This window comes from Macrobrachium nipponense, chromosome 32 (genome assembly GCF_015104395.2).
Source record: "Macrobrachium nipponense isolate FS-2020 chromosome 32, ASM1510439v2, whole genome shotgun sequence".
NCBI classification, from domain to species: domain Eukaryota; kingdom Metazoa; phylum Arthropoda; class Malacostraca; order Decapoda; family Palaemonidae; genus Macrobrachium; species Macrobrachium nipponense.
Window position 1 is genome coordinate 27,987,099 of NC_061094.1, and position 25,940 is coordinate 28,013,038.

At 36.1% G+C, this 25,940-nt stretch overlaps 1 protein-coding gene across 1 annotated transcript in view; it reads right to left on the reverse strand.

The window, feature by feature from the left end:
• Positions 1-25,940, reverse strand: part of LOC135207289 (activating signal cointegrator 1 complex subunit 3-like) — a 669,776-nt gene that overhangs the window by 383,389 nt on the left and 260,447 nt on the right. The window contains 1 exon segment of the mRNA XM_064238959.1: positions 11,840-11,984. Within this exon segment, the coding sequence (XP_064095029.1) occupies positions 11,840-11,984 (145 nt within the window).

The following is a 25,940-nucleotide window of genomic DNA, read 5'->3' on the forward strand; positions in this document are numbered from 1 at the left end:
TAAGGACAACTCTCTCTCTCTCTCTCTCTCTCTCTCTTCATCTCTCTCTCTCTCTCTCTCTCTCTCTCTCTCCACAAGATACTTGTCATACATTTGGTGTTTCTATTTCTTCCCTTTATCTCTCTCGCTCTCAGCAAAAGAATTGATAGACAGACAAACATAATTGCACAGTCCCTCTCTTTCTCTCTCTCTGAGAAATATAAGTATTTATGGGTAGGTGAAAAGTTGCCTACAGACGTTCATTTCAATCTATTGAAACCTAAGGAGTTATTTCTCTCTCTCTCTCTCTCTCTCTCTCTTCTCTCTCTCTCTCTCTCTCTCTCTCTCTCTCTCTCTCTTGTATTGATGAAAATATACAGTAATTTTGTGAATACACAATGTTGCACATGAAAAAAGTAAATTAGTGATAAATTTAGAGATACAGCCCTAAAAAAAATTGCAAATTAGTGAAATTTTCCCTGTGGACATGTTTTCAAGAACGTCGTTCCGGCTTACGACGATTTTCGGGTTACGACGCGTCTTAAGAACGGAACCCCCGTCGTTACCCGGGGACTGTCTGTAGCATGTTATGGTTTTGAGTCTCAGTTCTTGAAAAGATGGCTGACCAAAAGCCACAAAAAGAGCAGATGCGCTTGCATGCCTCGGAATGCCCAAGAGTCTTCGTAGGCTATCGTTGTAACATACTCTCAGCTTATTCATAGTTCGTTGTTTTGCTCTGACAACCAAAGATATGCCATAAAAACTTGTACAAAAGCTCTGAAAAAGCAGTTTCTTGACATCTTCGCTACATTTAAAAAAGTTCCTTGAAATCATATTGCCCCTTGCACATAGACCTCTATTCAAATATTCTACATGGGCATCGTCCGAATTTTGAGCAGTAAGATAGTATCCTAGGTACTTTATTTCCTGTACAAAATCTATATGTGCATAGTTAACAACAATAGGTGATATATTACTTGGGCAGATCTTACTCTTAGAAAAAATTATACATTTGGTCTTCCTTACGTTTAACAATAGAAGTCTGTCAGACATAAAATCACAACAAATGTTTATAAGCTGCTGCAACCCACTTACTTCAGGAGCAAATAAAACAATATCATCAGCGTACAACAAATGATTTAAAATCATGTTGTTTAAATAACATCCCACTTTAATTTGACTCAGCCTATGTGAGAGGTCATCCATATATACATTGAACAGGTAAGGTGAAAGTAAACTTCCCTGTCTCACTCCCCATGAAGTGGAAAATTCACTCGAAAATACATGGCCCCATTTGACAATCATTTGCTGATTTTTATACCACTCACCAAGCAGTTTAATAATATAGCAAGGAACATTTCTTTATGACAGTACTTCAAACAACATCTTATGAGACACTTTATCAAAGGCTTTAGACATATCCATGAAACAAGCAAATACAGGTGTTTTACGAGCATTATATTCCTTCGTACGTTTAAGAATATGAACTGGCATTTCCGTTTCATGATTGGATTTGTAAGCGAACTGGTTGTCACTTGTCATAAGTGCTTTTTGCATCTCTCCAATATAATCGCTTCCAAAACTTTTGAGATAACAGTGGCTAGAGCAATCGGCCTATAATTGGAAATGTTACTGTGGTCCGCATTTTTATCTTTAATCAAAGGAGAGAGTATAACCAGAATAAGAGCTCTCGGTAAGTAGGAATGACAGAAACAGGAAGTGACAAAATAAACTTAGTAAAACTCTAAGTACCGGATGAGCCTCAGTTAAGTGCTGAAGGGTCAGCCCGTCATGTCCAGGGCTACTTGAAGTGTTCAAAGAATTTAAGGCATTCGATATTTCATTGAAATTTGTCCCTGTTACATCTCGCTGACCTTGATTTTTCATTGGGTCTGGAACAGGATGAGTAGGGTCGTTAAACAGCTCAGAATAATGTTCTTTCCATAACTCGGCAATGTTTTCATAACCACTCACATTATTATTATGTCAGGTAAGAAGGTTCGGGATTTTCTTTTCTTATTTATTTCTCTCCAAAATTTCTTCATACACCCATTCAGACTTGTAGCAATTTTTATTTGATCTAATTTCTTCCTCATTTTCCTACAAAATCTGAACATCCCTTTGAACTGAGCTTTAGAAAATTTCATTTTATCATAGAAATATCCCTCCCTTGGATTACCTATTCCTTCCATGCTAAATAGTCATCCCGTGCTTCATGATGAATTCCTTTACAAAGTCATTCCAACCAGGAACATAGTTGAAACCTCTGTGGATTCGTCTCCTTAACTCAGACGACCGCTGAAGTGCATTAATTATGTCCAAAAGAAATTTCTCAATAGCTCTAAATGATCTTCTTATTTTGACATGATCTTGTGTTGCATTGTAGAGTTTCCAAAGGCAACTCAATGTTTTTTTCAAAGCTTCTTCAGATTTACCTCTGTATACCGGTAGATTCCCGAGATAAAAACTTCGTCTGACTACCGTCATTCATTTCTACCAGCGTAGGTAGTTGCGAGACCTTCAAAGAAAATGAAAGAGGACGATGGTCTGACCCATAATGGAATGCAACACACACATATTGTTAATGTTCGTTAGAAGACTAGGAGGGCAGACAAGGTGGTCTAACCAACGGGTGTGGCCCGTTGCGTCACTCACCCCAAGTGTAAGTGTTAAAGGGCTCACAACAACATCACCAATACAATAATCGTAATGGGTGCAAAAGTCTTTCAGCTCGTTACCAACCGTGATTCAGGGTGAGCGTTTAAATCACCAACTACAAAAACCTTTCCATTTGGGTGATCTGACATAAGACAGTGTATTTTTTGCTAAACAATCAGTATACTCTGCATCATTTTGTCCGTCTGAGTATGGAAGATAACAGTTGATAATCCTCATACAACTTTCCTCTATAGACACGTCAATACAATTAGTCTGTCATCTGAGGTGTCCACTCGCTGTATACAAGAGGCAAGGCCCTTTCGGTACAGAAAAGCAACGCCCCCATAAGGACGACCAGCCAACAACTCCCTCGATAAATCAACTGGGGAAACTGCATAATATGCAAATTCAGAAATTTATTCTATTCAGGTAGTCTGATTCCTGCCACCGGTAGCCAAGTCTCCTGCAGACAGACTATATCAGAAACATGAGTTAATTCGGCTACATCAAAATGGCAATTTCTAACTGATCTACAGTTGTAAGATGTAAATCTTAAATCCATTTATAAAGAGAAGGAAATTGAGATTAATCATACCAACGACGGACCACATATCCTTACCCCAACCTTTCTGGTCTGTACAAATCCTTGACCCTACTTTGTGGCATTTCTTTAATATATATATATATATATATATATATATATATATATATATATATACAGGCGGCCCTCGGTTAGCGGCAGGGGTTCCGTTCCTGGCCACCGACGCCAAGCGATTTTTTCGACGCTGAGCGATTTTAAAGCCTACGGCCGCCGCACACCTTCTTTCGAAACTCTAGACCAGTCGAAGGGCCGTAATCCACAACGGCACAATAAGTAAAATTATATTATGCAGTATAGTACTATAGAATTTACTGTACAGTACATGTCGGTGTCTAGAGTATGTAAAGATATAATAAAGTTTTATACAGTGTACAGGTAGCTGTAGTGTTCAGGTTACAATCATTAGTCTTACGATAGTTCGATTTTATGAGAGATCAAATTACAATGGCCTAACTTTATCCATCTTCTAGTTACATAAGTTCAATAACAGCAAAAGAGAATGATGAAAGTATGGTTTTAACGTTATACTCGTTGCGTGAACGTGTACAACCATAAACAACCGAACGAGAAAACGACTTTTTTTTCTAAGTACAACCGAACTGGATAACATCTGTTTGGCTTGTATTTCGATCATCGTACTACAGTGCAACATTACCGTATTTGATATAAATGGCGTTATGTATAGAATGGAACTGAGATATCTTAATGTAATAACTTTATTCGCTATAGATCAGAGATCAATATAGATTAAAGATCAATCAGGGAAATATACCGTTAAATTTAAACCTAATTATGACTGAAGCTGAGAAAACTGTTCAAGCTGCTAATGACTATTATCGTACATCGGCAACTAGGATAAAACTGCAGTAAACGTCTGCCATCACACACAACCATAGATAAAATTGGGATAAAATCATTTTAATCAAAACTACTGTGCATGAAAGAACACATTTTACTGTTGGTTTCACGCCGATATAAGATAAATAACGTAAAGTTCGTATTACGATGATATAAAGGATTACGTATTGCGAACGGATCACGTAATTTTTTTACGCAATAAACATGCCGCCAACGTAATCTGTAAACGAAAAAAAAAATAGTAGTTTCACATTCACAACGAAGACATATTCAATCAATATTTCCACCTAAAAACACGCTGTATAAGGAAAACAAAAATAACTTTGTCTCATATAAGTCAAGTATCTAGATATTCTTTTTTATGCTAACTAGAAGCAAGAGCATTCACTCAGAATTGCGTTATGGTGAAACAGACTCGTATTCATCAGCTGATTTCAAACCACAACATTGGCCGCTCCGCGGAATACGGCCTTAAGTTTGCCGTAGTATTTTAAAATCATAATATGAGAATACATACAATATGCTTGGATACAGTGAATAATGTATAACTTTTTAAAGGATTTATGGAAAAGATGCATAATTAATAAAAAAAAAACACAATGCATTTTTCGGAACTGGCGGACAAGAACGAACATGAAAAAAACTCATCCCCTGACACGTGGAGCGTAGTTACAAGGCTGCCTTAATTTGTATCTTATTTCTGTACAAAAATGGAAATACCTTTACGCAATATATTTTCATACACATTTTAAACATAAAAGCATAAAAAGTGAAAAATCGACACATCGATCGCTAAATTTGCACTCTTCTTTTTTTTTTTTAACTCTATATTTTTGGAAGAGCGGCAGACGGCGGCAAAAAAAGTGCAAATTAGCGATCGCGGCATACAAGAACGAACTTGAAAGACACATCGTAGTCGATAACTTGATTGGGGAGTTTCAAAAGCTCCTTTTTATCATATTTCTGCACAGAAATAAATCCCTATTCGTAATACATTTTCATACACATTTTAAACATAAAAGCATAAACTTTATAAAATCGACACTCGATTGCTAATTTGCACTTTTTTTAAATCGATATTTTCGGAAGAGCGGCAGGCGGCGCTTACAAGAAAGAACATGAAAAAACATCGTATTTGGTATCGTGAAGGGCTTTCAAAAGCTGCCTTTGTATCATATTTCTGTACAGAAATAAAAATGCCTTTTTACGTAATACATTTTCACACACATTTTAACAAAAGCATGAACAATTATGAATCGACACATCCATAGCTAAATTTGCACTTATGTAACTCTATATTTTCGGCATAGAACAGCGTCAGAGGCATATATTTTACCCTAATACCTACGTAATAACTCTCCATAAAATTTGTTAATATAATTTGCATAACCTTATGGTCTGAACGGCATTTCTACATATGTATGAACTCGTTAGACAACGGCGCTAGCGGCGCTGTTAACTGAAAATTTTGTGCCGTAAAGATACCTTTTAAAATGCCTTATTTTTATAATGATAATATTTTTGACGACCGCCGTAAAACCGATTCCCCGTTGAGATGATTTCGCCGTTAACCGCGGGCCGCCTGTATACACAGTAGGTACCTACGAGATACGAAAGGCTCTACTTACGAAAAACTCGAGATACGAAAGCCAATGCGAAAAATTTTACTGCTCTACATACGAAAAGTTTTCAAGATACGAAAGGTTGTTGCTGTAAAGTCCCGAGATTTGCCCGGACCACCGAGAACATTTTAAAACTCCCGCGCAGCCAACTGAGTAAACTCGCCACCATCCTCCCGCTCTCCATTGGTTCCTGATGCTAGTCACCCCATAAGGTCCTGCTCTCCTATTGGTCAGCATCTACCCCTTGTGCTTTAAGTATTCTATTGGTAAAAGGTTGCTGTAAATGAAAACTTATTCATGCAATGCATTTAATGAAAAAAAAAAACATTAGGTAAAGATAGAATAAAGAATAGAATGAATGGTTATCATACTGTTTGGTAGTTTTTGGCTACTGTGTAAAAGTGATTGCTTTGGCGATCGTTCGATACTAGTAAGTGCTGGATGTAACAGACGTTTGGAAGCTTTTTTTTTTTTTTTTGTTTTTTTTTTTTTTGTTTGGTTATTATAATTAATGGTTACTTAATAATTATTTGAAAATGAGTACATGCAATACATTTATAAAAAAATTGTGAATTAGATATCAGAAAATATAAAATAAATCAGTCTGCCAACAAATAGGTATTTTTTTAGAATTCTTCTCCTGTTTTATTATTACATTACGTATTACGTATGTTTTTCATTACAGCTGTCAGTAACTCGGTATCTCCATTAGGTAAAGATAGAATAAAGAATAGAAATGAATGGTTATTATACTGTTTGGTGGTTTATTAGTTGAAGAGAGATATTAATGACAATTTATGGCTTACTGTGTGCTAGGAAAAATGATTGCTTGGCGCTCGTTCGATACTCGTAAGAATGTAAACAATCGATTGGAAGGTTGGTTTTTTCTTTGTTGTGTATTATAGTTAATGATTAATTAATAATTATTTGAAATAAATAAGTACATACTGATTATTTATACATTTTATTGGCATATTCTAAGCTTTTAGCAATCTTTAGGTTTAGATGTCAGAATCATAGAATAGGCTACAGTAGCAACCGCTAACATAGGCTAGCTTATTGCTAGGGGACATATGCTAAAGCCCTAATATATGCGTAAAAATGGGGTTGAAAACATTACATGCAGTTGAATATTACTAAAGTATGTACAGTATTTTGCCTTTTTGGACATATTTCTTCCGTCGTAACCCTAGAACTGTGTTTTAGGCCTGGAAATATAATTTACATGGGGTGTTTTTGGAGGCTTGGAACGGATTAGGCATTTTACATGTAAAATGTGTTCCAAGATACGAAAAACTCATAATACGAAGCCGTCTCGGAACGGATTAATTTCGTATCTCGAGGGACCACTGTGTATATATATACTATATATATATATATATATATATATATATATATATATATATATATATATATATATAATATATATATATATATATATATATATATATATATGAATACTTATCACATTACCGCAATTCATATAAATCATTTGAGCTACAAATGTCCTTTAAGGGGGGCTTCCGCTAAGATTTTTGATGAATATTTTTGAAAATTTCAAAATCTGGTTAAATGGCCGTAAGACATGAGCAACACCTCTGTTATCACGTGGCCAAACCATTTTTTCGAAATATTAAAATTAAGGGGGTTTTAGCCCCACCCCCACCCCCACACACAGTGACGTAAGGGTTGGACGTTTGTGGCTCCCAATGACTATATTCATTTAGTCCTTTATCCGCCTAATTTGTTAATTATTTTGATTTTTTATTTTGGCCTAATCTGCTTACGTCTGGCAACAACAATGGCTGATCTCTTGAGAATGTGTGTTCTGAGCGGGTAGCATCACCATACCCAGCAGAAAGCCATGTCAGTGTGTCCCATACTTGCAAAAGGGGAGGTACGCTGCTCTTTACTCCTAGCATTATTTCGCTGTTTGCCATGTTTTTTGCTGTTTCCTTACATCAAGTAACACTAAATACAATTTATATACATTTGTGTGTGTACTAGAGTGAAAGTGGGACAATATGCCGAAACAGAACCGTGCAACTGTGGCCCGTTTAGCAAATTTTGCTAAAAAGAGACAGAGGGTCGAAGGTACGACTAACGACAGTGTTGTTGATGTGGCAGCGCCGCCAGTACCACCACCATTGTTGGTTGATGTCTCCAGCGCTGTTCCACCATCATCACCACCGGCAGCAACACCATCACCACCATCACCAACCAACAACAACAACACGAGGCTCTGTTTTGGCTGCTGAGAGCCCCGCCCCTGTTTGCCTCCAAGTCGTCTGCCGCGCAGTCAACTGAGTATTTTTCCCCTTCACAGTTACGCTCGCAGTTGATGAATGTAATAAAGGATGATGAAAGGGAGTATACGATGAAAAATTCATTATATCTAGATCTCAGTTAGAGAAAATAGAGTCGTATATAAGATGCAAGGAAGGAAATTGTAGGGGTAAACTAAAGTTAGATATGTCTGCCAATAGATGGGATACTGATATTTTTATGAAGTGCCAATCATGTATGTTTACGGCTGATGCCCCAGCAAGGCGAATTAGTAGCTATGGAAACTCTGTACATCATCAATTTAGTGAGATAAATGTAGAGGAAATATATCATTCTTTGATTTCTGGTGTCGGACAGCTGGGCTTGTGAAAGAAGTGGATTTATAGGTAAGGACCCTATTTCAGCGGGGTCATATCAAGACATTGCAGCTTTTGTATACGAAAATGAAAATGCACATGGATAAATATCAAGCAAAGCAAAGGCACATGAGAACATAAAGATTTATATAGAGAAAGGATTAGCTGAGATTGATGAAAATGGTATGATGAACATCGAAGTTTCCTTCGATGGGACTTGGCTAACCCGGGGCCACAAGTCCCATGTAGGTGTTGGTTTTGTGATAGAAGTGTATACGGCAACTATCATAGACGTGATTGTGCTAAGTAATTATTTTGCAAAATCTGCGAGAGAGGGGAAGAGAAGAAGCAGCACAGTGCAATAAGAATTTTTGACGGTCTAGCAGGTGCTATGGAAGCTGAGGAAGCAAGACGTTTGTGGTCACGGTCAGAAAATTACGGGTTCCGATACATAACCTTTGTGGGAGATGGTGATTCTAAGGCATACACAGCTGTGTGTGAACTGAATGATGGTAGAGGACCGTATGATGGCCATCAAGTAATTAAAATTAGAATGCATAAATCATATGCATAAACGATGGGTAGCAGGCTTGAGAAAGCAAAGAAAGCTGCGAGTGAACTCTTCACTCAAAAATCAGGCAAGATTGTAAAGAAAAGTTTATTGGCTGGGCGAGACAAGCTTACGAAGACAACCATTGAAAAGTTTCAATCATTTTATGGGAAAGCAATCAGAGATAATATCGGCACTGATGTAGAAACAATGAGACGTGCAATAATGGCCTCCTTTTACCATCACACGTCATCAGATGATCGGAAGGAGCGTCATAACTTGTGCCCCAAAGGGACGTCGTCATGGTGTTTTTACCAGCGGGCCATTGCACATGGAAGGAAACCACCATCTCACAAAGAACAAAAGATTTTGCTGTCAAAACTTCCACCAGAATTGTATGAATACGTAAAGGGAGTATTTCAGGACCTGTCATCGCCAGCACTTCTACAGCGATGTTTGAAAGGGTTCACACAAAAACCCTAATGAATCCCTTTATGGGGTGCTATGCAGAAGTGCCCAAAAACAAAGTATTTTGGCCTAAATAGAGTGCTTTTTTGTGACAGGAATGACAATAGAGCATAACTTGGCTATGAGAAAATTAACCTATGAGCATGTTTGGCACCAGTAAAAGACATAAGCAAACTTCGGCTATGAGAAAATTTCCCAACCTACACGCATCGTTTGCACCAGTTAAAAAGCATAGAAAAAGTTCTTAGTGTTCGAGAGTCAAAAAGACTTGAAAAACAAACCTCCAAGACGAAAAGGACAAGAAACGTGAAGAAACGACTGAAAATGAGCCACGAATATGAGCCTGGAAGATACTAAACTCAAACTTGCTTGGTTTCAAACCAGGCAACAAAGAGTCAGGTGGTACTTGATGATACCCTCGCCTTGAGCGAATAATACCCTTTTTAGGGGGGGGGACTTGGAAGGAACCAGAAACCAAGCAAAAAAACACTAAAAACTATTAGAAAGAAGGAAAGGCAGTCTGAACTAATCGCTAGTGAGTATTTAACATTTGTTTGTATCATGGTTTTGCTCGAAGATCAGTTTATAACAGGAGTGCCAAAACAAAAAAAAAAACACTTGTTGAACTTTACGCCATTTTCTCGTTTTTCACTTTTTTGCACTTCAAACGCTAACTACTTTTTTATTTTTAGGCCAATTTTAAAGTTAAAATACCATTAGAAAGAGGAAAGAAAGACGAATATTTTGTTGGGGCTAGGATTTTTGCTTAGGTTGACGAGGAACTCGTAATAACAAAATCAACAAAATTTGGGGGGGAAAATTCCCCCGTCGCCACCCCCCCATACCAAAAAAAAACCAAAAATGGAAAAACGGTCGCCCAACCGTTTGTTTTTTCCTACTATGATTTACTTTCTGTGTATAAAGCCGCATTGGAATAGCTCGAAAAATAAAGGAAGAGTTACATTTTTAAATTTTTATTTTTTTTGTTTTTTTTTTATTTTTTTTTAAATAAAAAACCAAAATAAAAAACTCATGTTTCGATCACTCGAAATTTTTCTGGAAACTCAACCCTTATATATATGTATAACATATGTTAATTTCATAAAACTCGGAGCAGTATTTCTATATAGGTGGATGCCCCCCTTAATATCTAATTTGCTCTACCTTGGAATTGATATATTTTTCATATATGTACCGAAGGTGGAATTTTTAGTTGATAATAATTTCGTCCACCAATGGGATTGAACCACCGTCCAGTGGACAGGAAACAAAATCAGAATGGACAGTGACGTTATCGAGTTGACCAACTCTATAACGTCACTGTCCGTTCTGATTTCGTTTCCCGTCCACTGGACGGTGGTTCAATCCCATTGGGGACGAAATTACTATCAACTAAAAATTCCCCTCCGGTACAAATATATGAAAATATATAAATTCCGAGGTAGAGCGAATTAGATATTAAAGGACATTTGTAGCTCAAAGGTATAATGCACTGGTTCCAGTTATCAGTGATGACAATAGAGTTATGGCACTGATACATCCCTAACAGAGGCACATTAACTGGTTATTGTTATAAATCGCTCAATTTTGGTTAATGGCGATTTTTTCTTATCAAGCCCGTTGGAACGGAGCCTATGCCAATAACCGGGGACTGCTGGGCAGTTCCCAGTTATCGGCAGACTTGATTAATGGTGAACCAGTTTTATGGTGCCAAGTTTCAGTTATCGGTGCCATAAGGTGCCGATTTTAGAGTTATGGTGCCATAACATACCTTACAGATATGCCATTAACTGGTTATTGGAGTCATTAACTGAAACTTGAAGGCATAAGTGCCATAAATTGCTGAGTTCCAGTTAATGGCAGTGTTTGCTTATCAGCACCCCACCAATAAGTGGTGGCTGCCTCTATATATATATACATATTATATGAATTCCACTAATTCTGAAGAAACTTTCATAACTATGAGATGGAACCACAGTATTTTCATTTGATGATTTCCACAATAGATGGTTTATACAGTGGAATAAAATAACCAGCAAGGGTTAAAAAATCTATTTTCACCACTTTAAATATACACAAAAGCCAGATTGGAATAAATGTGTTGCCACCACCACTGGATAATGAACTCAACCAAAATAAGCCATAACAACTCTGACGTGAGTTTTTCCACGGATGAAAACAAAAACCAAAATTAAAACTGAAGTAAATGCACCGTTACCAAGAGATGGCGTTAGGAGTCTGTAATTTACATAAACTTTTGTTTTAAAGTAAATTAAATTGGTTGGTTTTTTGACAATATGATATAGATATAGATATATATATATATATATATATCTATATATATATATATTAATATACTATATATATATATATATATATATATAGATAATAATATATATATATAAAAGAAAATTCTCAAGAAATGAACATCAATCATGGCAGAAAAATGCTTTTAACTTACCAGTTATATGAAGGTAGCCAGTGCTTTCATCAATCGAACCATACGAGCTGCATCCAGTTGTTTGGCTGCCTTTAATAACTGCCTCCCGCCTAAATTCCTCAAGATTGGGGTCATGCTGTGCATCTTTATACATTAGGCCATACACCTAAGAAAAAGATAGTTCTTAATATCACATTGCAATTTACCACACATCCAACTGCTCCTGACAAGAGAAATTTACAGACAGTTCTAGGAGCAAGAGTATCCTATAGTAGTTCACAGCAACTGTGGATCTGATGTCTAGGTCAATTCCTTACGGTGCTCTTGATGGCTTTTGATAAGCCAATCACAGGGCTGGAAACTGTCTCTCTCGAGAGTTCACATAAGCAGGATGCGTGTTTCCACCTCTCCTGAGGGATATGTCTTTCAAAAGTATCCATCAGGAGAGGTGGAACATATGTATATTCTGTCTATGTGAACTCTTGAGAGAGGACAGTTTCCAGCCCTGTGATTGGCTTATCAACTGGGCTATCAGAAGTGTCATAAGGGACTGGCCTAGACATCACATGCATGGTTGATGTGAAACTACTTTAGCACAGCTGACTCAATCCACAAAACTATTTCTGAACTTTTCCTTGAAGTTTGGATTAAATTATCATAGTTACTGGGTGGTTTAAACAGACCACTTAACTAATTTATGTAATTTTTACAGGTCAGAACCAAAGTTTCATGAGTTATTACATTATAGCTTTTTCAAGAATGTTATATGTAATTAGTTTAACTCAAAATGGAAATTTGGGCCAAATTTCTTTAAACTGATATTTCCAAACCTTGACAATTGTTGCCAATAATATTCTGGGACAATTCACATAAAAATGTTTAAATTGGTGTTACTTTACATTCTGTACATATAGAGATTAAAACATGGGCTATTCATCAATATACATGGGTCAGACAAAAGTGACCAATCGTAAGAGGAGTCAAAATTACTTGTGTTGTTCCTTTTGCTATATTTGAATTCCATATTCCAACACTGGGTTTAATCTGTTTTAATTGTTACTATCAGATTCATCATGTAAAGAGACGTACATACGTATTTCAATTGTAGGAACTGTGTACATATACAAAGCAAATAATTCTAAAACCCTTATACTTATTTCCATAATACAGTCAACCACTGCCTATTCACATCTCTGGATTTGTGGTCTCAACTGTTCATGGATTTTTCCCCGGAAGATATACGTACACATATTATTCACAGAAAATTTGCCTATTCGCAGTATTTTTCATAAAGAAATATCCACTAATTAATGTATTTTTATTTTGTGATAAAACTACTAAAATACTTGGTTAAAGCATTTTTAGTTATTTTTTTGGTTTGAAGATCAAAATAGGCATTTATAAGCAATTTCAAAGAAGTTTTAAGTGTTCATGAATTCTAGGTATTTGTGAGTGGGGTTGTGGTACACATGTCTTGCAAATACCTGGGGTTGACTGTAACTTCACAACCCTTTACATTTTTCATACCCAAGGCAAATACTGAAGGTACTCAGGCAATACATTTTCTCTGTAGTTTCTTTAATTTCTACTAATTAACAGAAGATAGTCTGTTTAGTAATAGGCACCTGTGAAATTATCAAGTTTTATATTATATAATTAGATTAAATGTAAGGATCTAGATCTTAGATATTTACGGAAAAGTACTTGTCTCTCAAATTTTGTGAATATAAAGGCATCAGTCTTCTGCCCATTTGAAAATTTGTGAATAACTCAAACATCATACCTTACCTTAAAATCCATACACAATGAACTGTTGGCCACAAACTCAACTGTTTAACTAACAAGCAGCGTTAACTAACAAACAAGTCTATTATTTACAAATTATAAAATATATATACTTACTCTACACTTTTATAGTGTAAAGTGCAATTGAGAGAGAGAGAGAGAGAGAGAGAGAGAGAGAGAGAGAGAGAGAGAGAGAGAGAGAGAGAGAGAGAGAGAGAGAGAGAGAGAGAGAGAGAATATTGTACAATGCTCCCCAACTTTTATGTGGGGATGGGTTCCAGAACCCATCATGAAAATGCAAAAAATGCAGATATGCAAACAACCCCATTAAAAATGCTTACAACTGCCAAATACCCTGCACCCCTTCAACTAAAATGATTATAACTGCCTATATCAACAGTTCACTGCCTAATCTAATATTTCAAACAAAAATATACCCAAATTTATCATGTGAAAACATTTTAATATCATTTCAAACAAAAATACACCCCAAACCATCTTCCCAAAACACCCAAAGTCATCTTACATTCCCTCCTACACCTGTTACTCTTAAGTACATACATATACTTTAAAATGTTTATAACTATCTATCTTAACAGTTCATCGCTTACTTTAACAATTCAAACAAAAATATACCTCAAACTGCCATCCCACAACACCCCAATATAATTTCCAAGTCATCTTATACCATTATGTACAGTAGACCTCCAATTCGCGGGGTTGCGTTCCAGAACCCCTGCGAATAGTTGACACCTGCAAATACTTAGGACTCTCTCTAAAAAACACTTATAAACTGCCTATCTAGAAAGTACAAATACCAAATGTATACCTTAAATAACATCCTACTTCAAATATACCTTAAATTACTATCCTATTACTGTATTAATCTTTGAGACTATTATATTACTACTGTAATTTCAGTCATCATAAACATTCTACCATTAAAAATATATACATACAGCCAATAACAGAGAGAGAGAGAGAGAGAGAGAGAAAGCACTGAATCAGCAAAATCCCATATCTGACCATCAGGAGTGAAATTATGAATTGTTTCTGAGACAGCGAATAAGAGAGAGAGAGAGAGAGAGAGAGAAGAGAGAGAAGAGATGAGAGAGAGAGAGAGAGAGAGAGAGAGAATGAAGGAACAAGTAGTAATTTATGAGAGATGTTGTACCATGTAATCACAAAACAATGTACACCACCCGGAATTTGCTGTATTTAAATATTTTCTTATAAAAAACAGCAAATATATCAAGACTTTATTTCCCAACAGAATCCTTTATATTATATAGATATATCTATATATATATATATATAATATATATATATATATATATATAGATATATATATATATATATACAGTGCCCGTCAAAAAAAAAACTGTCGTGGTAGCGATTTCAGAAGAAAAAACATGTGCGGAAAAGAAAATATTAATTAAAAATCAATGGTTAGTAATATAAAAAAAAAAAAAAATAGGTTTAACACTCACCAACTCCTAGCCTAATAATTTAATAGGCATCCCCGACGTTTCCGAACTTCTTTAAGCCTATTGGGGGACGGAATCTGCAAGTTTTGCAGGAGCTTCTCGTCAAGGTTGTCCAAGATACGTTTCAACTGTGTCTCTAACTTTTTCAGTTGTTGTCGTGTCAACGTCCTGTAATTTTCTTTCATAATCGCCCAAAGATTTTCAATAGGCGAAATATCTGGGGAATTACCTGGCCAGTCTTGTATAAAATCAATCCACAGTCCTTGAAACAATAATATTTTTGTTTCGCAGTATGCGAAGGCGCTCCGTCCTGCTGAAAAATACTTTGTTTTACTGAGCTCGAAAGATTCCTCCAAATTCTCGTTCAACAGTGTGTAATACGAGTCCTTATTAACAGTATTGTTACGAGGTAATATTACTAAATTACCTTTACCACCATAACCAAAACAACCCCATACCATTACATAAGAAGGGAATTTCACACACGTGGCAAGGTACTTGGGGTCCAGCGGGTCTGATGTCGACTTTCGCCACACACACTTTCCCTTATTGTCCGAAACAAAAAACTTGCTTCGTCACTCCATAGCACTTGACGCCATTTTGCCAGAGCCCAGTCTTTTGTAAGAACGTGCAAAATTTAGTCAAGTCTTCTTTTGTTTAGTGGTTATCAGCGGCTTCTTACGCGCCTTCACTTTTGAATATTTCAAGTCCTTGCTCAAGCGCCGCTGTATGGTCCTAACAGAAGCTCCTGCCACTATATCTGGATTTGCAACCTTAAGTTCTGTGGCAGTAAAAGGGTCGGATTGACTTCAATATCCCTGCCCAGCACTCTTAAACCCCTGTTACTAATGATACGTGGCCTCCCAGAACTTGTAGAAGCACGAGGTACTTCCTGGTCTCCATTGTCGTGGTATTTTTTCAAAATGCGCTGCACAGTTCGCTGGTTTACACCAATTTTCTTACTAATTTCGCCAGTTTTATAACCTTCACTGTGTAACTGTACAACTCGTACACGATTTTCAAATGAGTATACCCTGTAGACATAGTACACTAGCGTACACACACACTTTCACAAGAAAATTCTGGAAGCGTGATCCAAAAAATCAGGCAGGTCACGATCGATGTCTACTGTTCATAAATCACTTAAGAACACTGACCGATAACTTTTGGTTACTTTTTCCCACGCTGTGAGTGAGACAAATGACTCAGTTGTGTTGCCAATTAGTCAGTTTCTCCCAGCCGATTTTTTCCCCATAGATATGGGGGTCGCCTTATTCGCGACAATTATTTTGACGCGCAGTGTATATATATATATATATATAAGTGTTTACATAAGAAAAATATGGAATGTTAGTCCATATATATAAAAGTCTAAAACTAAAGAGGTCACCAGATTGCTTGCAGGAATGTGATCAGACTAGAGACGCTAAAGATGATGTATACAATAAGTATGTAGGCTAAGTTGACATGTCGTCATCTGTGGTCATTCATTTGTTTTGAAACAGTCCAAGCTCCCTGCTTGAGACAACTACCCCGACCTATAATTCAAACGGCCTACGTGATCTGTAGCGTGTCTCATTTTGATTGTGTGTTCGTATGAAACTATGTCACTTGTATGTATGTTCATATGTTGAACTACTGTCTGTTCCTTCATAACTTGTAACAGAGATGGTAGACGAGCAGAAGAGAGTTAGCTATCGTCATTAGAAGACCTGTAACTCTTTACCTAAGCTTTATCATGTAGAGGAATAGGATTAGCCATCATCATTGGCAGAAGCGATCAAGCTATCGTTATTAGAAGACTTGTACAATCATATCTGATCTTCAGCATGTAAAACTTCAGAAGAATACATATATTTTTATATTTCGTGTTTTTCTACAAGAACCTCCTCACCATGAGTTTAACACATCGTCGTAATAACCAACAAGATAATACCGACTTCGTAAGTGATCTACAAACCCCCAGACACTCCATTGAAGATGGAAGTGCAATACCAACCGACTTAGCGTAAGATTATCGTTCTAGTCCTAACATTACCTCATAGGGCGCCTTATCATACAAGGCACAAGCTCGAATATTGGTGGCCAGCGTACCAGAAGAACTCTACAACGTCCTACGAAGAAAAATCAGAATAATAAATCATGTATCATAAGAAGTCAACGACGACGGAAGCAGCAGATTCTTCAAGCAACCTAGTATCATCGTTAGTGAGCGACTTCAGAAAACAATAAGAAACTCTTCAACGATGACGAAAGCAACAGATTCTTCAAACCAACTTAGTATCATCGTTTAGTGAACTAACTCAAGAAACAAACCGACGTGTCTTTTTCCTACGGCAACGCAAGCTTCGTCTCTCATTTGAATCATTCAAGAAAACATCGTTAGTGAGCGTTTCCGGCACTTCAAGAAACAAACCGAACGCGTCTGCAGCATCGGATCTTTCAAGGGCTCGAATCATCGAAACAACGCGCACGGAGGAAACTCAAGCCAAACCAGGTCATCCGCTAAATAGAGAAGGAGGACCAAGGCCGTGTGTCGTTATCGGAACACCGTGACTTCCCACAAAAGCAAGCTAAGTACAATTTTTTATTCATTTGGAGTAACTTTGAGTGTTTCCTTTGCAGGTCGAATTTCGTTATTCTGTGGCTGAAGTTACGAGACATTCTTAATCTTACTTTTTCAGAGAAATTATCTACATCATTGAGATTTGCGCTCCTGCGAGTTTTTTATCTTTGAGTGTCTGTTTCCAGAGTTCTACTGAAATACATAATCATATACTATGTTAATTTTATCATTTGGGTGATTATTAATCCCTTACGTAACAAATCATATTAAACAGTGAATATGCGTTTACGCAGTGGACGTCTGTATTTATACAGATGCATGGATAGGGTCGTTAAGCACCGTAGTGATTAGAAAAACACACAAAAAACAGTGGAACACCCGTACAAAATCTATATAAATTAGAGGTAACACTATTTCGGGTCATGACAATAAATGCTCCTTTGCAAAGTCCCGATCGCAGTTTTAGCCTTGAGTTTTTGAGTTATATAAAATATCGAACCTCAATGACTCAACTTAACTTTAAAAATATGGCTGGATTGCAAGGAATAACATGTCTGTAAAAAACTTTCATCAGCTAAATGCGCTGACCCAGATCCCTCACTATTTCAAATTTTAGCAAAGAATGAAGTACAAACAGTTAATATTGAATGCAGTAGTGATAACTTGTCTTATTAGTAATCGCTCAGTTCCTAATAGTTCGTCATTCATTGCTTTATACGTAACCAGCAACATAATGCTAAAAACACACAATACGTTGCCGATGGTAATAAAGAGAAGGATCCTAATTATTACAAAAAGAAATAGAACAGTAGCCCGTTCAGAATCAAACAAGCAAACTCGGTGACTGTGTCACCTAGTCAAGCGGTCAAGGTCAGTCAAAAAACTGCCGAAGTGTTCAAAGCATAGCAAATTCCACACAATAAGCGACTCTAGCAGAGTGGGGAAAAGCGATGTTGGTTCATACATGCCAATACCTTTTTGAATTAAAAAGGAATTTTCGTATGAATCACACGACAGCATCAAGTAATCAGAGCAGGTTCTCGTTTCTTTTTAATACATAAGTTATTATAAGTAGTGGTGGATTAAGCCCAACTGTACGCGCCGTAAAAAATTAGAATATCTTGTTTATTCCTTTAATTTAGTACACGTAATATCCTGTATTTACGGACTCACCGTCTTGTTGTTCGAACTTCCCTAATGAGAATCCGGATAAGCGAGCGTTTACAGATACCTCTATAGTTATAAAAAACATTGATCTGTATCTAGTGTAATTGTAAGATTCATCTAGGGGTATACAAAATATTATCTTACATCCTGCAAAATAAGGCGTGTTTATCAAAGGAAAATCCTATAAACCTTCAAACATATTAAAATCCGTTTGAACAAAAAGAGACAGTTAATCAAATAATAACTTATATAGAAGAACAAATTATTTGTCTCATAAATCGTAACATTGTTCAAATGACCCAACAGACTTCTCCCACAACCGCAGTCGCAGTTTGCACGCAAAATCTCGAGAATCATGCACCCTCGAATGTTTAGTGCGTGTAAAAAGACTTTGCTGGGAAATGAAATTTTAATCCTTCCCGACACTCTGAAATATAACAATTTCCCTGAACAAAGCCCTAAAAGTATACATATCGTGGATACGGAAGTTTATAAATATCGCATTTTTTATTGTTGCTAATTTTTAATCACGCCCAACCAGTCGTGGATGAATCTCTCTGATAATCTATCTAAAGTAATATCCGTAAAGTCATTCAAGCAGAGGTGATTCAGCAGAATTTATCTTCTACCTGAATACCAGGAAGTTTCTCCACTGGCGAGTGATCTCTGGGAAAAACGGATGTAATTTAACACAAAATACGGTCTAAGGACAAACATAAAGCTATTTACGTACCTTCGTATAGATTCTCAATGAAATTCAAAATAGAGATAAATGACGAAGTTGAAAAATGTTAGTAATAGGAGTCATTAGGAAATCAAATAGCCCATATAATTTTTCCCTCAAACGTCATGGCCATAAAAGATCGGACTTGGCGTATCTGCGTAGATTTCTGTCGCTTAAACAAGGAACGACTCCCCGATAGTTTCCAGTGCCATGTGTACCGAGACATATTATCTCTGTTAGGTTGAGAATAAATTTTTTTCACCAACTTGGACTTACTTAATGCTTTTACCAGATACCATTACCTAAGTGATTGTACCTCATACACCGTTTTCAGCACACTCAGGGGACATTATCAATTTTTATGTATGCCTCCGGCTTACGTTGCGCCCCAATTACAATATAGTGTTTGGAGACTTTATCGGGGATACCCTACATGCCTATTGGTTGGTCTTATAATCTTTTCTAATACCTTAGAAGTACATTCACATAAACTAGAGCTAGTGTCTACAGAGACAAAGACAAATAATCTCAGAGTAAAATATCTAAATGTGAGTTTTAAAAAACCGAACATGTTTATCTAGGTTTTAGTGTCTAGTCAAGGTCTTAAAGTAGTCCATGGTAAGGTGTCGGCTATTCATAACTTTCCGGTACCTATTAACGTAAAAGGGGGATACAGCATTTTGCGCTGTAGTGGGTATTACAATCGTATGTAAATATGTAACTCTTCAATCATGACAGCTCCTTTAACAGATCTTACGAAGAAGAGCGTAGATTTATTATGGTCTAAAAAGCATCAGCAGGCGTTCGATATCTTAAAAGCGGAATAATGCAGCTTACCTAACTTAAAAATCCCTGATTTAAATAAGGAATTTTTTTTTTATTGCAACAGACGCCTCCAGACAAGGGGTAAGAGGGATACTACTTCAGCAATATGATAAACAGTTCTTTCCTATAGCCTTTTATTCAACGTAAACTAAAGCCCTCTGAAAGTAAACTATGCAGTAATAGGCAAGGGAAGGGCTAGGTATCTTTTAACACTAGTACATTTTAAGTTATAATCTATGGCTATCCTGATAAAGTCCTTACTGAACATGAGTCCTTTACCGAGTTTTTCAAAGGCTTTAATCACAGTCCAAAAGGAACTCGGTGACAAATGATCATTCAGGTCTTTGGAGCCAAGATAAGATATCTACCTGGGAAAGCAATTATCATAGCTGACGCATTATCCCGCAATCCCGCACCATACTGCACAGAACCATTAATTGGACTAAAAGATATAGAAACATCCGTGCCTATTGTTAAAACCGTATCTAAACAAGAAAATTCCTTAACCCAAGAGATCGCGAGCATTGAATATCTGGGTTGGAGCGCAGAACTGTTACAAACTGAACAAAGCAAGAGTCAACAGACCTAACCCAAACAATAAACACTTCGAACGGAAACAGAGTCAGCAGCAATAAACACCAAACAATAAACATTTCGAACGGAAACAGGGTCAGCGGCTAAGCAAAAACAATAAACACTTCGAGCAGAAACCCTAAAGCAAAAGTATATTTAAGTATGTGTATCAGAATAATGTAATCAAATGTAATATTATATGTAGGTCCGTGACGAGGAAAACCCGAAGAACACAGCAGATGACTAACGACCAGGTAGTAGTAATAATCTTCTTCATACCAATCGTCATAAAACTGGCTGCATTCCGTCATCCAGGGTTCCCTACTATGTCACAGAAAGCCAAATCATATTTTTACTGGCCTACAATGCTTACAGATATAAAAAGCACATAACTAATTGTAACACGTCATGAAAACAATGGGATACACTAAGACACCTGTCAGTTTGAGGAGCCTATCCTGTGCCAAATCAATCCTTGAAAGAATATACGTAGAATTATTAACAGAATTACGAGTCTGACAGAGGGAATAAACACTTCTTAGTGTCATAGTTCCTTGACACGTTATATAGAATTAATAGCACTAAAAACAAACACCGCAATTGAGTGCATTAGGAATATTTATGAGTGCTAAATCAGTAAACATGGAATTCAACACATGATAATGTGACTCGGGTGGTGTAAATCAATAATAATCTCCATAACGCGTTGTGTGAATTCCTTTCCATTAAGAAAACCAATAATATATTTTATCACCCAGAGTCAATCGGTTGGTAGAATAACTGATAATTAAATAGAAGTGTCAATGTCTTACGAGTTACAACTCGTGATATTGGATCCGAACTGGATTATAGCGGTTCTCGCGGTTTTAAATACCTTTATCATTTATATCTTGTATCTATAGAATTGATGCCGCAAGTAGCCTTATACGGTACGCCGCTAGAACACTTTTCCACATATTCAAGCCAACCATTAATTTATCAAATATATATAAAAAATATATAAATAAATAAATATAAAAAAATAAAATAAATATGGATACAAGTGGAGTCAATATAATACACTCCGTAAGAAGTCGGAAGGGTTACAAATTATAATAAAAAAGGAATCACGATAATATCAATAAGCAAAACGTAACCATTAAATATCCAAATATATATGCGTAAAGATTTGAACTCTAACTTAACGCTTTAGTAATGACAAATAAGCTAAAAGTTCAAAACACATATCCAAAACCTGACTGACATATTGTCTGTCCCGGTGATTTATATTCGTAGTCAATGAAAAAAAAAATAATAATAATAAATAAATAAATAAATAAAATAAAATAAAAGAGATTTTAAAGTCAGGAAGTCTAGAAGTGAAAATCTTATCTATGGAATAATCCTATATGAATCTTATACAGGGCTAATAATATATATAGAATTTGTATGGAAACCTTTTTCATTAGTTTGAATGAGGAATATTTAATTTAACATAATTACAATTATGCAGATTTCCAACATGAAACTAATATATTGTTCAATTTTGGTACTGTTTTTTTTTTTTTCAGAACATTCTTCCATGTGGGTCGAGTATTAAAAAACAAAAAAAAAAAAAAAAAAAAAAATTTATCCTAAAGTCGTATTTTTACAGCCATTACGTAAGCTCTTGAGCTGGCTGGAGACATTCTTCTCTTGATGTCGGGATCGTATTAAAAGAAAAAACATATTCCTTTATCCTAAAAAGTATTGGATTTACAGCAAGTAACGTAACTCTTAAGCTGGCTGAGAGCAATCTCCCTGCCAAGTGACGACGTCATCATTGCCGTATCAGCATTTGTTCCTTTAAAACCTCAATAAATTTGCTTACACAGGCTTTCATCTGTGTCGTCTCTGCTTGCGAAGCAGATTGACTGGAGAAAGGAATGCTTAGCCCGAACTTCTCATGGGCAAGGCAGACGTTAGGTACAGGTGTCTATCGGTATGCGCATGCAACTTGCAATCATTTTAAAATTAATAAACAAAATAAGGAAATAGAATTTCTATAAACATCAAAATGAAAAGGAATTAATTTATTTTTCTGAACCTCATAGACATTTAGAAGTATCAAGATATGTATATATGAAATATTTACTTTGCAACATTAGCCTATTATAAATTTCAGTAAAACATTCTGGGAAAATGTCCATTTTCTTGAAAAACCCAAAGTTTATTTAGAAATTAGTTACAGTAAGTTGGGTTTTTTTCGTTGCATCTCCTACCTATTAATAAAGTAATTTTAAAAAATTAACCTCAGAGGATGCGCGCGAGAAAATTGAATATGAAACTTTTGTTAGGGCACATAGAATCATGATTAATATTCTCTTTGACTCTTATGTTGCCTGGCAATCTTACAAATAGCTCCATTTTCCACTTCTTTGTCTAGTAACTTACTACCAGTAATATCGAATTTTCTTTGAGATTCGTAATGATATCTATTTATTTTTTATAATTATGGATATTTTTACAAGTCATCATAGACCTGGATAGGTTCACTCATTGTTAATGCCATGGATAAAAAAGTTTGTACAGCTGACTCTTTTGAATTCCAAATATCAGCAAATTCATGTGGGTTAAGTCTGGTCTAAATGGCTCTCTCCCCTCCCGTATTTGGATGTTGTCTGAATTTACTTTGCCCTTGTTACAAGTATAATTTCACTTGCAGGCTGATTAATGGAACCTGGTTACAGTATCCTGCAGTACGAGAGTTTCACATCGCAACTTCAAAAAAATCGTTCGTCGCTGCGGATGACTACAGTCAAGTAACAACCGCCTACCAATGTGAAAGGAATTTCATGGACTTCTTCGACCGACACCGTATCTCGTCGTTAATCTCGTTTTAATGCGGAACGCTCCTGGTGGCTGTGGAAATCGACTACAATAAATGGGACATACTTCCGACAATTACGACCCGAAGGATATTCAACTCTACTTTGCGGCGAAGGACTCGTGCTGGGGATGTTTTTTTGATTCATCGTGAAGTAATCGTGTAGCTTAGGATGCAGAGAATAAGTATGAGCGCAAAATAGAACGTTGGACCCGCCAGGCAAATTTTCCCCTTGTTTTAAACCCTGTGAAATAGGCCGTTTCATTTGGCTATAGGTGGATGTCTGGAACTGTGTAATGGACGAAAAGAAGTTGTCGAAAAAGCTAGTTAAATGTGAAGTAGTATAACCTCGGTCATATATCCTATATATATAAATGATCATAAATAACAGAATCGAAATATATCTTTGCGTGTACGCAATAGGAATCTATTTAAAGTGCACATATATTAATCATAATTATATGAATCCATATACATATGTATAAACAAATCAGGTAGCCTATAATCAATCTGTTACCTTTTTTCTTACCAATATCTGCAGTTATATATGAGTTAGTATATGTATTTTTATGATCAGATATATACCATACATAAAAAATCAACGAATCAATCAGCATAAACATTAATATGTTATCAATTCATATATTGAAATTTTTATCAGTTGAAATATTTTTGATTTTTCATCTGTTAATCTTCATTCTATGCAATTATCAGAGTACATTAGTATTTTCTGTAGCATAAGTATCTTAAAGAGATGAAGTGAAAAAAACTGTATCATTATATATCACGTGATCTATTATTTACCAATATCATTGTTTTATATTTATTACTTGAATCAATTCATGTACACCATGAATTTTTATTGTTTACTTATATATATTCACATAGTGTCTGTATCACACTCCTATAAGTCAAGTGCAAGTCAAGTTTGAGTAATATTCAGTAGTGGTTTTGGTAGCTGACCGAGCTAATGTAAGTGTTTACATAATAAAAATATGGAATGTTAGTCCATATATATAAAAGTCTAAAACTAAAGAGGTCAACCAGATTGCTTGCAGGAATGTGATCAGACTAGAGACGCTAAAGATGATGTATACAATAAGTATGTACGCTAAGTTGACATGTCGTCATCTGTGGTCATTCATTTGTTTTGAAACAGTCAAGCTCCCTGCTTGAGACAACTACCCCGACCTATAATTCAAACGGCCTACGTGATCTGTAGCGTGTCTCATTTTGATTGTGTGTTCGTATGAAAACTATGTCACTTGTATGTATGTTCATATGTTCGAACTACTGTCTGTTCCTTCATAACTTGTAACAGAGATGGTAGACGGGCAGAAGAGAGTTAGCTATCGTCATTAGAAGACCTGTACCTCTTTACCTAAGCTTTATCATGTAGAGGAATAGGATTAGCCATCATCATTGGCAGAAGCGATCAAGCTATCGTTATTAGAAGACTTGTACAATCATATCTGATATTCAGCATGTAAAACTTCAGAAGAATACATATATATTTCGTGTTTTGCTACAAGAACCTCCTCACCATGAGTTTAACACATCGTCGTAATAACCAACAAGATAATACCGACTTCGTAAGTGATCTACAAACCCCCAGACGCTCCATTGAAGATGGAAGTGCAATACCAAACCGACTTAGCGTAAGATTATCGCTAGTCTAACATTACCTCATAACGGGCGCCTTATCATACAAGCACAAGCTCGAATATATATATATATATATATATATATATATATACTATATATATATATATATATATATATATATATATATATACATATATATACACACACACACGCAGTGTTCCCCCCGTATTCGCGGGGGATGTGTACCAGATACCCAGTGAATAGTTAAAACCTGCGAATAGTTAAAACCACCACTAAAAATGCTTCTAACTGCCTATCTTGAAAGTTCAGATACCAAATGTATACCTTTAATAACATCCTACTTCAAATATACCTAAAATTACTAACCTATTACTGCATTAATCTTTAAGGTTATATCATTAACCCTCTTACGCCTAAGCCCTAAATACCAAAACGTCTCCCGTATGTCGAGGCGGGTTTGGAGTGAGCGCGGAAGCAGAAAAAATATTTTTTTCAAAAAATCACAGCGCGCTTAGTTTTCAAGA